At 40.4% G+C, this 15,050-nt stretch overlaps 1 protein-coding gene across 1 annotated transcript in view; it reads left to right on the top strand.

The window, feature by feature from the left end:
• LOC121862172 overlaps positions 1 to 15,050 on the top strand; it is a 46,483-nt gene that overhangs the window by 24,020 nt on the left and 7,413 nt on the right. The window contains exons 2-5 of the mRNA XM_042360248.1: positions 298 to 487; positions 11,683 to 11,792; positions 12,616 to 12,828; positions 14,766 to 14,895. Of these exons, the coding sequence (XP_042216182.1) occupies positions 12,802 to 12,828; positions 14,766 to 14,895 (157 nt within the window). The 5' untranslated portion in view covers positions 298 to 487; positions 11,683 to 11,792; positions 12,616 to 12,801. The remainder of the gene's footprint in view (positions 1 to 297; positions 488 to 11,682; positions 11,793 to 12,615; positions 12,829 to 14,765; positions 14,896 to 15,050) is intronic.

The raw sequence follows: 15,050 nt of genomic DNA on the forward strand, positions 1-15,050 counted from the left end.
CCATTATTAAAACCCTTGACCCGGCCACCTCTAACTTTAAACTCTAGTGACTGAAGCAGTATATATAGTCTCCGCGTATAGAGAGTGATGGACAAGTTACGTACAGTTTTAGGGTTACTTGATCCGTTATTTATAAAAAAATGTCAATCCTCGTCAGCTGATTATAAAACGCCGTGTTTGGCGACGGTGAGGCCAGAGGCATACGAACACAGTATCAGTACTCTAATATTTTACATCTTCAACTCGGCACCGTGATTTCTAATGTGTAATTTATAATGTGTTTTCCTTCTCTTGCAGCAAAATACAACGAGCGGCGGAGCGTCGGCGGTAGCGGAGCGTGGGGTGTCTGTAGGCCCTTGGCGAGTGCCTGAGGAACAACTGCCTGTACTGGTGGGCACCATCACTGGCGCCTCCCTCCTGGTCCTCCTCCTGCTCTCCCTCCTCCTCTACACCTGCTGCCACCACAACCCCACCCACAAGAACTACAGTCAGTACCAGTGTAATGCATCCATGTTGTTTGTAACCTTAAACGGAATTGCAGGAACTTTACTATGTAGTTTTTTTCGCTTGATTTTGTATTACAGAAAGACCAAAATATGCAAGGCCATGTATGTACAGTTCCTCTCTGTTATTGCAGGTAGGAGATCATTTTGGCCACCCTCTCTGTGTCATGGCTTAATGAGCCACTCACATAGGTTCTTACATCTCCAGTCAGGAGGTGGTGTGTGTGTGTGTGTGTGTGTGTGTGTGTGTGTGTGTGTGTGTGTGTGTGTGTGTGTGTGTGTGTGTGTGTGTGTGTGTGTGTGTGTGTGTGTGTGTGTGTGTGTGAACAAAGAAATTATCACTTGCCTCAGCAGGGGATCAGCCACTGTAATTAAGAGATTGTTCCTAAGATAAGAAGCTTTCCCCCATGAGGCCTGCCGAGTCTACGTTCCTGAAGGTTAGTAAAGATTATATTTTTTTCCGTAACTGAAGATAGTGAAAGGTTGAGAGCGGTCACATAGGCTCCTCCTGCAATATAGTGACCAAAGGAGTATTAGAAAGGCTCCAAGAGTCTCCCATACCCAAATGCTACCCAAGTACATAGAGACATTAAACCTGTATCTCTTATTAGACCCCTAGTGAATCTTTGTTTATTGAGCGAGGCTGGGAGGGGGCAGGGGAGGTGAAAGCCACATTACAAGAAACTTTCATGTAAACAAAGACAGTTTCTATGTTTCGTGGTGTTGTGTTGTTGGCAAGAGTAAGAGAGACCCCCCCAAAGACCATAATGAAAAAATCAACTTAGGAGAAATTAGGCAGTACTTTGAGACAGGTTAAATCACCACAACCATCATCATCACACGACATCTACCACCAACACCACTACTACCACCATCACACTACCACTACTACCACTACCAAGCACATGTCCACATCTGCGTGGCCCTTACAATTCGCTCTCTATTACGGTAATAAAAAACGTACCCTCCCATTCCGCAAGTATAATTAGCTTTGAATAATTAGTTAAGTATACGGTTGCCACACTACCATTTTCTGTATTTATAACCGTATCATGCATGGCTTTTGATGTTTTTATTTAGGTTGGTAACAGCACTTTTATGGGGATTTTTTTTTACATATTTTTTTATTTTTGGCACGTTTTCCTTCATAGGTTTTTAGATGAGGTTGTAATGTTACTTTTATATGTTAATAGTTGTACACTCTACCCATGGCTGACCAACACGGTGTTATTCCCTCTTTGAAATGTTTATATTAAAATTAATAGTGATGGATTTAGTTGATTTATGAGCACTATAGCAGAAACTTTGTATTTTAACTCCATTGAGAAGCCCAGAGTATCGAAAGATTTCCCTATCATCTCGCAGTATTTCAATTTGCCTTTAATTTTCTCATTCTTTCCATGTGATCACCCGATAAGAGACTAAACTAAAACTAATTATACATTGTTATGTCTGTCAGATGATAATGTATAAAGTTTGTTATTGTAAAGGTTTGTTTATTTCACGGCCAAATATTCAGTGCCATTTGCTTAATTTGGCGTCAAACCCTTGTACAGTACCCGCCCAGCTGTTACCATGGTAAATGATTTGATATGAAACAGTCTATTTATTTTCATGTTCCATTTCCGTGCATCGCCTTATCTCGGTATATTTGTCCTTCGTATGAAACAAACTGTTGAAATTTTATACAAATACACAAGACATCGCTTCGGCTCCGGTTAAACAAACTCCCTCCATATATGTTTACCAAGTTCATTTTCAGACACACTTGATGAGTTTCACGATGCCATAACTTCACAACCAACCCTGCCAGTGTGCGTTGCTGATCAGGAAAATCATATTGCAAACTGTGTGGGATTTTCAATAATACATTGTTAACTTGTCTGAGTGCAGGAATGTTGATGTGTAACAAGAATTTCATCAAAATTGGATTATTATCGTGTGTTGTATGCGGTATTTTAAGACTTTCTTGGTTACATTTTGTTCCATGAGTTAGGTGATAGATGAAACATTTGGCTGATATTGTTTTGATTATTTTTATTAATTTTGTTACTATTATTTGTTTATGTTCTTAGTCATGATTATTTTCTTCTTATTTTTTATTATTATTAGTCAGGTTATTGTTTGTATACAGTGAATTAAAAAGGAAAAGTTTGATGTAAGTTTGTATAAGAGGCAGGAGCCGCTACTTTCACGACACCAAATCTCACAACTTTCTCGCTGCCAATTTATCGCTCCACAAACTTTTATTCTTCGTAAAGGGAAAAAAATCCCGGTTATAGTGAGTGGATAGAATTTTGTTGCTGGATATCAAGACTATGAACCGACGTGTCTGAGCCTTTGAGGTCTATATGTGGTCATACTGGTGTGTAGTGTGTACTGGTGTGTAGTGTGTACTGGTGTGTAGTGTGTACTGGTGTGTAGTGTGTACTGGTGTGTAGTGTGTACTGGTGTGTAGTGTGTACTGGTGTGTAGTGTGTACTGGTGTGTAGTGTGTACTGGTGTGTAGTGTGTACTGGTGTGTAGTGTGTACTGGTGTGTAGTGTGTACTGGTGTGTAGTGTGTACTGGTGTGTGCATGGGGTGTACTAAGGTGTTATATGTACCGGTGTATTTCTTGTGTTATTTTACGGATCAACAAGTTCGAGAAATGGTATGTTATTATTGTCGGGACCAGGAATACACATCTTGGTAGTAAGACTGTCGTTTGTAATACCTGGCAGTGTAGTTGGTATACCATCGTTATCCCAGACAAGTTTAGGGAGATTTCAACGGAGATACGCCCTTAACCGTATCCCTGAATCCTGACCAGGCTTCGGCTTGACCACTTGAGTCTGGCCACAGTCACCTGATGGCCAGAGAACGATGACTATAAAACACTTGCTGATCGATGGTCTCTGGACTCAGTGATGGGATGGTAACTTCCGCTTAACCTTGGTTCACAGAGCAGATACGTAAATCATTAGTTGTTTGTCAATAAATGATATACAAGACCTTAAAATAGTCCAAACATAATGAAACTCTGTGTATGTGTATCTTTAGTTTATATACAAGGACAATCACAGTAACGCCTTGATTTATTACCTGTACGTAAATGTGGTGTTACCTTTATGACACCATCACCGTGAGGGGCGAGCTCTCCCATGATATAACAGGTAACAAGATATATAACCAGGAGTGACAACCACACATAAGTGAAGGTTAACCCGGACTTATTGCACCTGATGCTTAAACACCCTAACGCTATTTACGAGCTTGGCTAGGCTTGTGTTGTGTTGGTGTGGTGTGGTTAATCGTGTGGTGAAATATATGAACCTAATGAGCAAGTTTAAAAGTTCTATGTTGTGTTTACAAAGTGATCAGACATATCCTGAAGTATATTACATTAAATCACGTTATAATTTAATATAATACTGTATTTACATAATTACGTGATGGCGTTTTAACGGGACACATACCTGCATTTTTACCTGGTTAGTTAACATCTACAAATGAATATTATTTATACTTTGAATATTTATTTTTGTATCGGGTAAACAAACAGCTAAGATAATCATTTGGCAACTCTCCAAGCTGTCCCCTTCATGAATAGTAAAGATAAGAATATTGGAAAACCACGGGGTCATTAGGATGTGATAAACAGATGGGATATTGGGAGATGTGGCAACGGTACGAGCGGGAGATAGAAAGTGGACGGAGTTTGGATCACAGAAAACGGGAAATAGTGAAGGGGAAGGTGATGTAAATAATTTTAGGGCGTATTATTGTGTATTCAGATGATCTTCCTTGTTCTTGTTTGATTATTCGTGTGTGTAAGTGAGTGTGTGTGTGTGTGTGTGTAAGTGAATGTAAACCTCCATTAGTGTTGACGTTCTTGTGTGGACGTGTTTATGATTTATGTACGAATGTTTTTTTTTATTTTTGTTTTTTTAAATTTTATTTACGTGTCGACAGGTTTTTTAGTGTTTTAATAGAGGTAAAGAGAAGACAACCACAAGGAAGTCTCAAAAAAATTCATACTCAAATGACCCGGTTCAAAATGGGCTTCAAATATAGACCAGCGTAACAGTTGCCAGATGGATCGAGAGAGAGAGAGAGAACTGGCCACCTCTACCTTAAAGTTATACTATGGCGAACCTACTGAATGAATCTAAATTTATTGAAGGGGGAGGGTTGGGGTGGGCTAGGGAGGGTTGGGGTGGGCTGAGGAGGGTTGGGTTGGTCTGGGATAGAGTGGATGGAGGATGGGAGAGGGAGGAGCTGGGAGAGAGAGGAGATGGGAGAGGGAGGAGATGGGAGAGGGTGGATTCTGCACGACGCCCATGACCTCCAAGCTGTCCTATGGATGAATGAGTGAGAGAGAGAGAGAGAGAGAGATGGAAGAGAGTTGAGAGGAAGAAGAGAAGGAAGAGAGTTGAGAGGAAGAAGAGAAGAGAGCGTATGAGAGACAAGAGAGGAGGAGGAGGAGGCCCCGGCGCAATGTGTTTCAGGAATGGTAGTTTTGACAAATCAATGAGGGAAAACGCAGGAGGATTTTCCGTGTAGCAGGAACCTCTGTGACGTCCCCCTAGGTACTGTCACAAATATTTCTCCCTGGCGTTAGGTTAGGTTAGGTTAGAACAGCATGAATTCAGGTTAGGTTTGGTTAGGTTAGAACGGGATAAATTAGTGTAAGATAAAGTAGTATTACCTTAGAATGTTGCGTTGGTCACCTGCTGAGAACAGAATGTCTCAATGGGAGGTCATTCGTCAACAGTGTCACTCGTATATCAGTATCACTCGCCCATCAGTGTCACTCGTCTATCATTGTCACTCGTATATCAGTGTCATTCGCCAATCAGTGTCACTCGTCTATCAGTGTCACTCGTCTCTCAGTGTCACTCGTATATCAGTGTCACTCGTCTATCAATGCCATCCGTTATTGGAGGCCACTTGTCTATCATTGCTCTTCATCAATGGTGCCACAGGTCAATGGTGCTACTCGTCAATGGTGCCACAGGTCAATGGTGCCACAGGTCAATGGTGCTTCTCGTCAATGGTGCCACAGGTCAATGGTGCTACTCGTCAATGGTGCCACAGGTCAATGGTGCTACTCGTCAATGGTGCCACAGGTCAATGGTGCTACTCGTCAATGGTGCCACAGGTCAATGGTGCTACTCGTCAATGGTGCCACAGGTCAATGGTGCTACTCGTCAATGTGAGCGAAAAAGAATAGTGGGTGGCAGGGGTAGTGGTATTGGGTGGTGGTGGTGGTGGTGGTGGTAGTGGGTGGCAGGTGTGGTGATAATGGGGTAAACTACCTTGATATATGATAAGGATCGACAAAAATTTATAATCCACGAGATGACAGACTAACCCAAGGAACGTGAGGGCGGTGAGCTATTTAATCATTGGTTGAGGAAAAATCAGGAAATTTGGTTTTCGGATCACGCGCCCAACTGCCTCATGACGTATAGTAATAGCACGATAAGAGGGACGGGAGGGGGGTGGGAGGAGAGGGAGATGAGCGGGAGGGAGGGGAGATGAGAGGGATGGGAAGGGGAGATGGGAGAGGAAAATTAGAGGGAAGGAGGGGAAATGAGAGGGCGGTAAGGGAGATCAGGGAAGGGAGGGAAAGAAGAGAGGGGAGATGAGATGGAGAGAGAGGGAGGAGGGAGGGGAGGCCAGCTAAACTGCACGGTAAACATTGAGGTTTTACACGCCAACTGCAAATTCCGAGCGGTGTGTGTGTATGTATCTGGGAGAACTGCTCAGATGAGTTCCCGGGGACGGCAGTCGTTGTGGAGAGCGTGTGTAGGCTAGAGAGGAAGAGAGTGAGGGGAGGACGGGTGAGAGTAGAGAGAGAGAGAGAGAGAGAGAGAGAGAGAGAGAGAGAGAGAGAGAGAGAGAGCAGGACGATGTTTCCCCACCGGTAGATTCAGTCTTGTGTGCTGAGCCGGGGATGTCGGTGGTGTGTGTTATTATTTGTTGTCCTGGTGAGATGACAACGTGGTGAGCTGGTGACTGATGAACCTCCCCGTCTGTCACCAGCATCCTGTGTCACCCGAGGCTAGCCAGTTTACCCCCCTCAAACCCTACGACAGTCACCGTCTTGAGCCTATTATAGTGTAGCGATAATCACCCTCACCCATAGCCGGGTTCCACGCCGGCCCGGGGACCAGCCTTCCAAAACTGAGACCCCCTAAGCCCCGAGGATCTAAAATTGGGAATTTAATTCGCTCTCGGAGGATTCGTGGGGCATCAACGGAGTTCTATGTAGAATGCCTGGAATCAGCTGTTTCAAGAGGATATCTTTCCGGAGAGGTGAAGCAGAGGGGACGGGGGACCTACTGTGTGTTTGGTGTGTTGCTGCTGCTGCGTCTGCTACTGCTGTGATACACGCTGTGATATCACTACGCTTTCAATACGTGCTCGGCTCTTATTGTCATTATAATTCATGCTTAGAATATTGAGCAGTAATGGCTTTTGTTTCGTTTATGAATCTTGTTTAAGCTCGGCAACATAAATCTTGAAACTGTATCTCCTGTAGTTCTTGCTTTGTGCTTCTAGTTGTTGACTCTACAGTGCATGGTGTCAGGCTGTATACATGCCATATCTTGATTACATTAGAGAGTATTCTTCTATTTGGTTTCGTTTATACATCGTGATCACAGTATTGGACTTTATTTACACCATTGCTTCTACTGTAAATCACGTCTGAAGTTGTTGAACATCTCACATAACGCGTGTCCTAGTTATCTCCCACGCTGCATGCAAGCCACTTGTTCTATTTAGTTATTTTTGCTTAAGTCGTGTTGTACATTTGTTTAACTTAAAATAGATAAACATGGGGAAATATTTGTTCTCTCTAAACTGCTGAATATTTAAAAGATTTTATTTTCCGAAATCCAAATTTCAACTTGGACACAGACACATTGTGATACATGGGGTTATAGTTTGTCATCCTGTTGAACATAATAATTGTACTTTTATCTTTCTACATCTTCACTAAGTTTGTATCATCATCTAAATTTGGGTTGCCTATATTTTGTGTTGTTTTAGTTTGTCGTTATACTTGTTTTGAATCGTCACGCTTGATAGGTTGTATAGAGATGCTGTTGTGTTTTAAATTTGGTTCTTACATAGATAGAGGTGATATATATAAGTAGATACACAGCTATATATAAATGGTGTGGGTGGAGCAAGGTGGTGGAGGGCAGCGGTGTGTGAGTGGGTGTGTCTGGTTAAAGGTAAAGGAACTGACTGACTGACTGGCAACAACAGCACACCACCAGATGAACCCTCGCCACGGTCACACCTCACGCGTGTCCAAACTGGATAAGGTTTGTTTACGTTATTCAAGTCTTTTTTTGTGTGTATTGTGTATCAAATGTCATGTGTTTTGGGGAATAATTACGAGTGATGTAATTTTTTTCGAAGTTCTAAAATGATCTGTAGATGACATGATTTAAACTATGATTAAACTATGCTAATCCAACCTAATCTAATTTAAAGTGTGGTTCTACTGTATAATATTATATACATTAATTTAGTTGAACTGTAGTCATACAAGAAATACAAACAAGCATAATCCCTATATCGCAAATATCAATTCCGCGCTAAGTCATAAAACACTGAAAATTAAACATTCCGTGAAAATTAAGCCTTCGGTACTCTTGGAGGCAATATGAACGGCACTGCACACGATAACATTTCACTTTCTCATCTGTAAAGTAAGGTACCCATTTTAAGTTGGACGGGTTGGGGGTGCCTCAGACGCGTAAGTCGACTGGTACAAAGATTAGGTTAGGTACTCGACCTCTGTCCCCCTTAAAACACGTGATACTGTATATAAACGTGCCATCACTTACCCACGCACGGCTATTCTGATTATAATGTGTTTTGTTGATATTGTTATTTCGGTATGAACAGACTGTAAATCAGCCTAGACTAGTATCATAACACTGGCATAATTATACATTCTAGGAGCCAATCAATTGACGTTCTATTGTTTGGACCAGATAAAACTTTGTTCGAGATAATTTTGCAAGTTCTGTGTTTTAACTTAATTCAGCCAGTTCGGTGCATTCTTACATTTTCATTTTCATGGAAATTCGTCGGACGAGTCTTTAAGGGGATCTTGCGTCCATAATGTGGCGTTCAATTGGTTGGTAATTAATTCCATAAAAGTGTATTTACGATAACTTGTCAATTCAATACTGGGGAGAAATTGATGTATGTATGTGTGTACAGAATGTATGTATTTTTGAATTCCGACTTTTTTGCTAGGATTCTCAGTGACGTATATTTAGTTTCCCACCAGACCAAAGATGCGAGAAGGTATCTAATTCGGTAATGTTTCCACACACAATGATGGTCAAAATCGATGTCAAGATTGCCGTGAGGATGTACTGTAGCGGTCTCATAGTGTCAAGGTTAGGTATTACAGAGAATTGCAGTATTAATTCAGATTGCATCTTGTCCTTGATGTGACGGTATGAATATTCAGTAGGACGCGGCACTCATACACAGCCGCCTCGCTCTTCCTGTTATTGAAACTCTCGCCAACAGTTTCAGAATGGTTGACTTGTTTTAATTTTGTTTGTTTTTTGTGGGGAAAAGCAAAGTCCTGTCCTATAGATTGTACGCACATGACGTTATCGAATACCTGTAGGGTACACATGATGGAGATACGCGACTGGGTTATAATGTATTCCTGTGTGTATTAGTGTTTGTAGATATTAGTGAATTTTCAGAAGTTTACATAATGACTGGGTGTGGAGAAGTAAAGATTGTTGTGTTTGTCGTGAGTATGACAGGTGTAAGTTGATACCATCAGCGGCGGCTTTGCCTTACATAGCAGCTTACACAAAAGTGACTCTCCTGGTATAACTGTAACGTGGAGAAGTGTCTAGACAGAACAGGAAAAACAAAAAAGTGTTTCACAAAACAGTGTTATAGACTACTGGCAGTCATCATGAACTAGGGAGGAGTGTGTTAATGCGCAGTAATACATTATAAAATCAATAACTGTGAGAAGATGAGTGACTGTCAAGCTGAGTCAAAACTTAACTGGAGAAGATGTAAACAGCGTAAGTATGCTGTTTGATCACTCAGTTACAGTGCATTAAGGCTACACCGTGTGAGATATAATGTTGACACACGAGGAACACATCAAAAAGCCTTTGGCCAACTTCACTGTTTTCATTTTCGATTAAGCACAGTCGTTCTTAACTGCATGATGCACGACATTAACAAAAATGCAAAAGGAACTGAAAGTATTCACTGTGTGTGTGTCATCTGGTGTACACATGTTTTACTATCAGTAGTGTGTGTGTGTGTGTGCGTGTGTGTGTGCGTGCGTGCGTGCGCGCGTGTGTCGCCTGGTGTACACACAGGGATGTTTTTGTGTACTATACATGAAAAGGACAACTAGTGCACACAAACACACCCCGTGTATACAGCAGCGTTCACAAAGAGTAAATGGTTTCATTATTGTTCTTACCTGTTGTATACAGGGTATTAATGTTCAGACGCCTGTAGTATACTGTACAGTGCAGTGCCTTTAGATCTATTAATACACTACATTAAATTACGGTCAAATATCGTTCCAAAGAAAACTAAGGAATGAAATTAATCAATAATTTTTTAAGTAAGATTGATCTAGATATATTTTGTATTGTAGATGTAATTAGTATGGTGTGTATTAACCTGTATGGTGTTATGCCAGAGTTTTCGTATTTCTGGAGTGTTGGCACCACACGCTAGTTCAATTTTATTCATTTCATATCTTCATTCCAAAAGATCCAAACATTCTTGGCGCTGTGTAGCTCTTAGCCGTGTTTTACTGTCCCCAGGAAGTCGGTAAGTGAGGAAACAAAATTCACTGTCACTTGGCCAGTCGATTTGTCACACACACACACACACACACACTTTTTTTCGTGGGTGAGGTTGTGTTGCATTTATCTAATAAAGTGACAAGAATATGGGCAAGATACACCTGATGTCGGACTCGTAAAATTATGATAAAATCAGTAACAATAATAATAATAATAATACTGTAGTAGGAAGAAAGGCTAAAACATTACTCCCACAAAAACACTCCATCATCACAACTTGTGTTCATCACGTATCTAATACCGAAGGTCATTTGATACATAGGGTATGACCTCACAAAAATAGAGAATTTTTTAACACATGATCTAAACAGACAGCAGTAACCACGCTTGTGGCCATATACAGTATTTAATTTTCAGCAGATTTTTGCTCAGAGGAATCAATGTGCGTTTTTAACTGTTCTCTATTATTAAAGGGATGTTTTAGTTGGAGTTTTCCCTCCGTACTTCTTCTCAAAGACACCATCACAACATATGTTTATTGTTTAACCCTATCAATTTTTTTGGTCAACCCACAAGCCTGACGTTAATACTTCTGGGTATAAGGGTTGCTGGTGTGAGCCTGGGAACACCCACAGTCGATCCAGCTGTGAATGGGTACCTAAGTTTTAAAAGAAGTTAAAAATGAAGGCCATGTTGCCTACCTGTGACAAAATCCTGTGTACCAAAGGCCTAGTATTCAGTGTGTTGTATCCACATTGTCCCTACCGGGCCATCAGGTGTATAAGACGCACTTGTACTGTACTAGTAATTCGTGTGTGGTGGGACAAGTGACAACATCTTTAAACCCTTAGATAGTGGATTCACAAAAGTTCCTACAGTGAATATTCCTCTTAACTGAAGGTGTCAGAATGCAACTACAATACTGTATTTTATTTATCATACAAGTACTGTAATGTCCAAAAAATATCATCGAAATTGTACCGAATTATTTGAAGTGAATGTAATTACTTAAAATAAATTGATAGTATAATTTTGATACTACAATACTGTATTTTTTAAAGTTATAGTTGTGCTTGAAGTCAAACAGTTAGTTGTATTCTGACAGTGCCATTGGATCACCTTAAAATTAGCCCCACCACCTTATTTCACCCTAAAATTAATCACCTTGAGGGTAACCTAACCTAAGCTAACCAGGCAGCATCAGGGCATTTTATAATAAGGTTAAATAATGTGGAGGTGATCTTCAGGTGACCCTGTTCATCCACAAATAACAATTGATCATACCTTCGTGTAATTAGACTCAGGTGATGTTGTCATGTTCTAAAGCTGTATGTAGGTCCAGTAATGTGCCTTGTATTACAGGTGTGAAGAGTGAAGTGTCAAGTGTGACGTCAGGACGTACTCAAGGGTCAGCTCCCAGCCTCAGTAGAGACTCCCTGGTGGTGGTGACACATGCTTCCTCTGGTCACCAGGTAATGAACTGTACAGTACATATTTCATGTTTACAGTTTAAGATCAATGTTTAATAAATAATACTAAAGAAACTTACTTACTGTATGTGGCAAAATCTTCAACCAATAATTTATATGGAAGAGTAGTTACAACACCGAGTTCTACTCTCCTTTTAATCCACTTATTTTACCAACACCTTCCTTTTTCCTTTCTGTTTTCTCTACAAAATTTCAATAAAAACTCGGGTGGACGCAGCAAGGAGTTGCCTGGGGGGCATCTTGGCACCAACTAATCTGTGACTCGGGCAGTGGTGTCGTTCCTACAGATTTATCTGCAGGTTTGCTGATTTCTCATGTCCATTCTCATGTATTTTCTGAATAGGGCTAATTACTGTATACAGTAATGGTTATAAGGTCTGAAACTTGCTTGTGACTGAGATTTTATTGGAAGGAATAGACATAAAAAAATCAGACAGAATTGAATGGCACCACTGCTGGTGCTAGTTGGTGCCACATGTCAACAGCTACTAGTATGCTAGTAGTGGCATGGAAAGGCTCCAATTGTTCACCTCCTGAGTTATCATACTAATAAAATGCCTTGTGTAAACACACCACACATATTTTATGAGCTAAGAAAGATTGTAATGATTAAAGCAGCTGCCATATCAGATAAAATATGTTTTAAATTAAAAGTAAAAATGATTAAATCTAAACTAAGTGACAATTTCTCAGTAAGAACTCTGTAAAGTCAGATGTTTTCAGTCACAAAGAAAAGGGATGGCACAGCACAGTGGGAAAAAAAATTATGAAGCACTCCTGTGCTGACATCCTACCTTCTTCACAGGCTTGTCTTCTTTCTGAGCGAGACTCACCCTCTGAGTACATCTATGACTGTGGGTGTTGCTGTGACCCACCTTGTGAACTGGCCTGCTCCTGTGACTGCCCGGATGATGATGATAACAGCGAGCATTGTGGAGTGTCTGAGGAAGGTCACCAGAGTCCCGATGACCTCCTGCCACGGAGCCTCTCCATGCCCCTCAAGGAACAGGCCCAAATGGTAATTTTAAATCTTATTAGTCTCATGTAAGAATGATCTAACATGAGGTAAGGGATTGGAATTAGGATCCAAATTGGGTGCTACTTTGAGGAGAGGACTAACCTAACCTAGCCTAAAAATATCACACAATTTGGAGCTAAATTGAGGCGCCTAGAATGGGAATGGCGTAAGCTCCAAAAATCACGATTTGAAGGTATGGCCACAGGTATGTTCAGTGGCCTTTGTTCTACATGATCAAACCTGACTGAGTGCTGCTTACGCCGCCGCAAGGTCGAGAATTCCATTGGAAGAGCACGGGGTGGTCAGCACATCATACGTAACTAATATACCCAGTTTCATGAAAACTTGGTGATATTTATTGATTTTTATTATTTTTAGGGGGGGGGGGGGCAGTGGCGTTTGGGATGTGGCAACATCCCTTATATGGTCCAAATTTTGTGGAAAGTTTCATTGAAATCCATGCAGTAGTTTCCATGGTACATAAACTTAAAATTTTAATTGCGATTTACTCACAGGCATTTTGGAGATACGCCATTCCCATTCTAGGCGCCTCAATTCAAGTCTGGATCTTCAAAACATATCATTCTTGTTTAAAGTTTTGGGTTCAGACCATATAACTGGAGTGGAGGTGACCGAGAAGTTGGGATGGTGACAAGTACTGTATCACGTGTTTTAAAAAACAATGTTATGAAGGTACTGTACAATATCTCAAATCATGATCATGTGATTTATCTTACCTTTTCTCTGTTATTTAGCTGGAAATGGAATAAACTTAATAAAATACTGTATATATAATAAGTGCACAGTGCTCACCCTATCAACACTGAATATACAGTACAGTATCTCCATAGTAAGGCAACATGTCCCAATCTCACTGTACGTGCTGTAATTTTATTAGTCATTACTCATCTTCATATTTTATAATTCAGGTAATACAGTACAGAGAGAAATGAAAAACAAAATACTAAGATTGGTTAGTGAGGAGAGAAATACAGCCTACTGATGACTTATGGAAAAAGGAAAATAAGATATTTTGGCCATATGCTATGAATGATGGGATAATGGAGGAGATTTTGATGGGCAAAACTGAGGGTAGGAAAACTCGGAGAAGACAGACTGTGATGGATCAATTAAATTAAAAGCTGCGTCCCCTGAGAGATACAGTAATTAGGGCCATTGGTGCCAACCCTCAGATATAAGGATGGTACAGTACCCTGATTGGTGTCCACTTACTGGTTGTAGACAAATCCACTCTGTTAAAATTTTATATCTGAGGTTCCCACATTCAAATAATTTTTCACAAATTAAAATCTTTACTTACCTCCATTTTGCATGAATATGGAAATTGTAAAAGATTTTGTGGATTTCCCAAAAGAGAAATGGGAAGGATTATTTGTATCCTGAAGTAGAAGAAATTCTATTTTAATATCACTTTATTTACTGTGGCATATTGTATGTACTGTACTGTATTTCACTGTGTACATGTGCTTCTATTAGTATTATTCCACTATACGTACAGGACTGTATCCTCTTTGCCGCTGATTAGCCTGTTATCCACTCAGTGTCAATGTTCTTCATTTACAGCATTTTTTGAAGATATATTTACTGTACAGCTTCTGACCAACATTGCCACTACACTCTGTATTTCAATCAAGTACAGTACTGTATATTCCATGCATTGTCAGTTTTAAATATTCAGTACAGTATGTATTGCAGGTGAAACCATTGAATAATAAACAATAATATAGTACAGACCCAAATGTTGGTAACTTACTGGTAACATAATTTTCAAATAATAACAGTATCATGATAATGTGCCTTAAATTCAACTAAGTACAACAAGAGTTCCCTCAAAACACTTAACACATGGCTGCTGTTGTTTGGTAAAATTTTCATTCATATATAATAAGAGATTGACTATTAATATCTTGTTACAGCAAGGAAATGATGACAGTGGGGAAACAAGCAACAACAACAGCGTGCGGTCCAAGGTCTGTCAGCGGCCCACCAGTAACCCAGTCGCCTTCAGTCCCTGTGACCTGACCCTTCCACGACCCCCTAGACGAGGTTTGTATTTACCTACTGGTGTACTTATTACCTGATCAAATAGGTCCATAGTTCTAATGGCCTCTGATATAACCTCATCTTTATGATTCAGGTCTTACCCTAATGGACCTCAGGATTAATAGTTAGATTAAGGTTGAGCCTATGAGGCCAAAAAT

The sequence above is a fragment of the Homarus americanus genome, unplaced genomic scaffold (genome assembly GCF_018991925.1).
Source record: "Homarus americanus isolate GMGI-L3 unplaced genomic scaffold, GMGI_Hamer_2.0 scaffold25013, whole genome shotgun sequence".
Lineage (NCBI taxonomy): Eukaryota > Metazoa > Arthropoda > Malacostraca > Decapoda > Nephropidae > Homarus > Homarus americanus.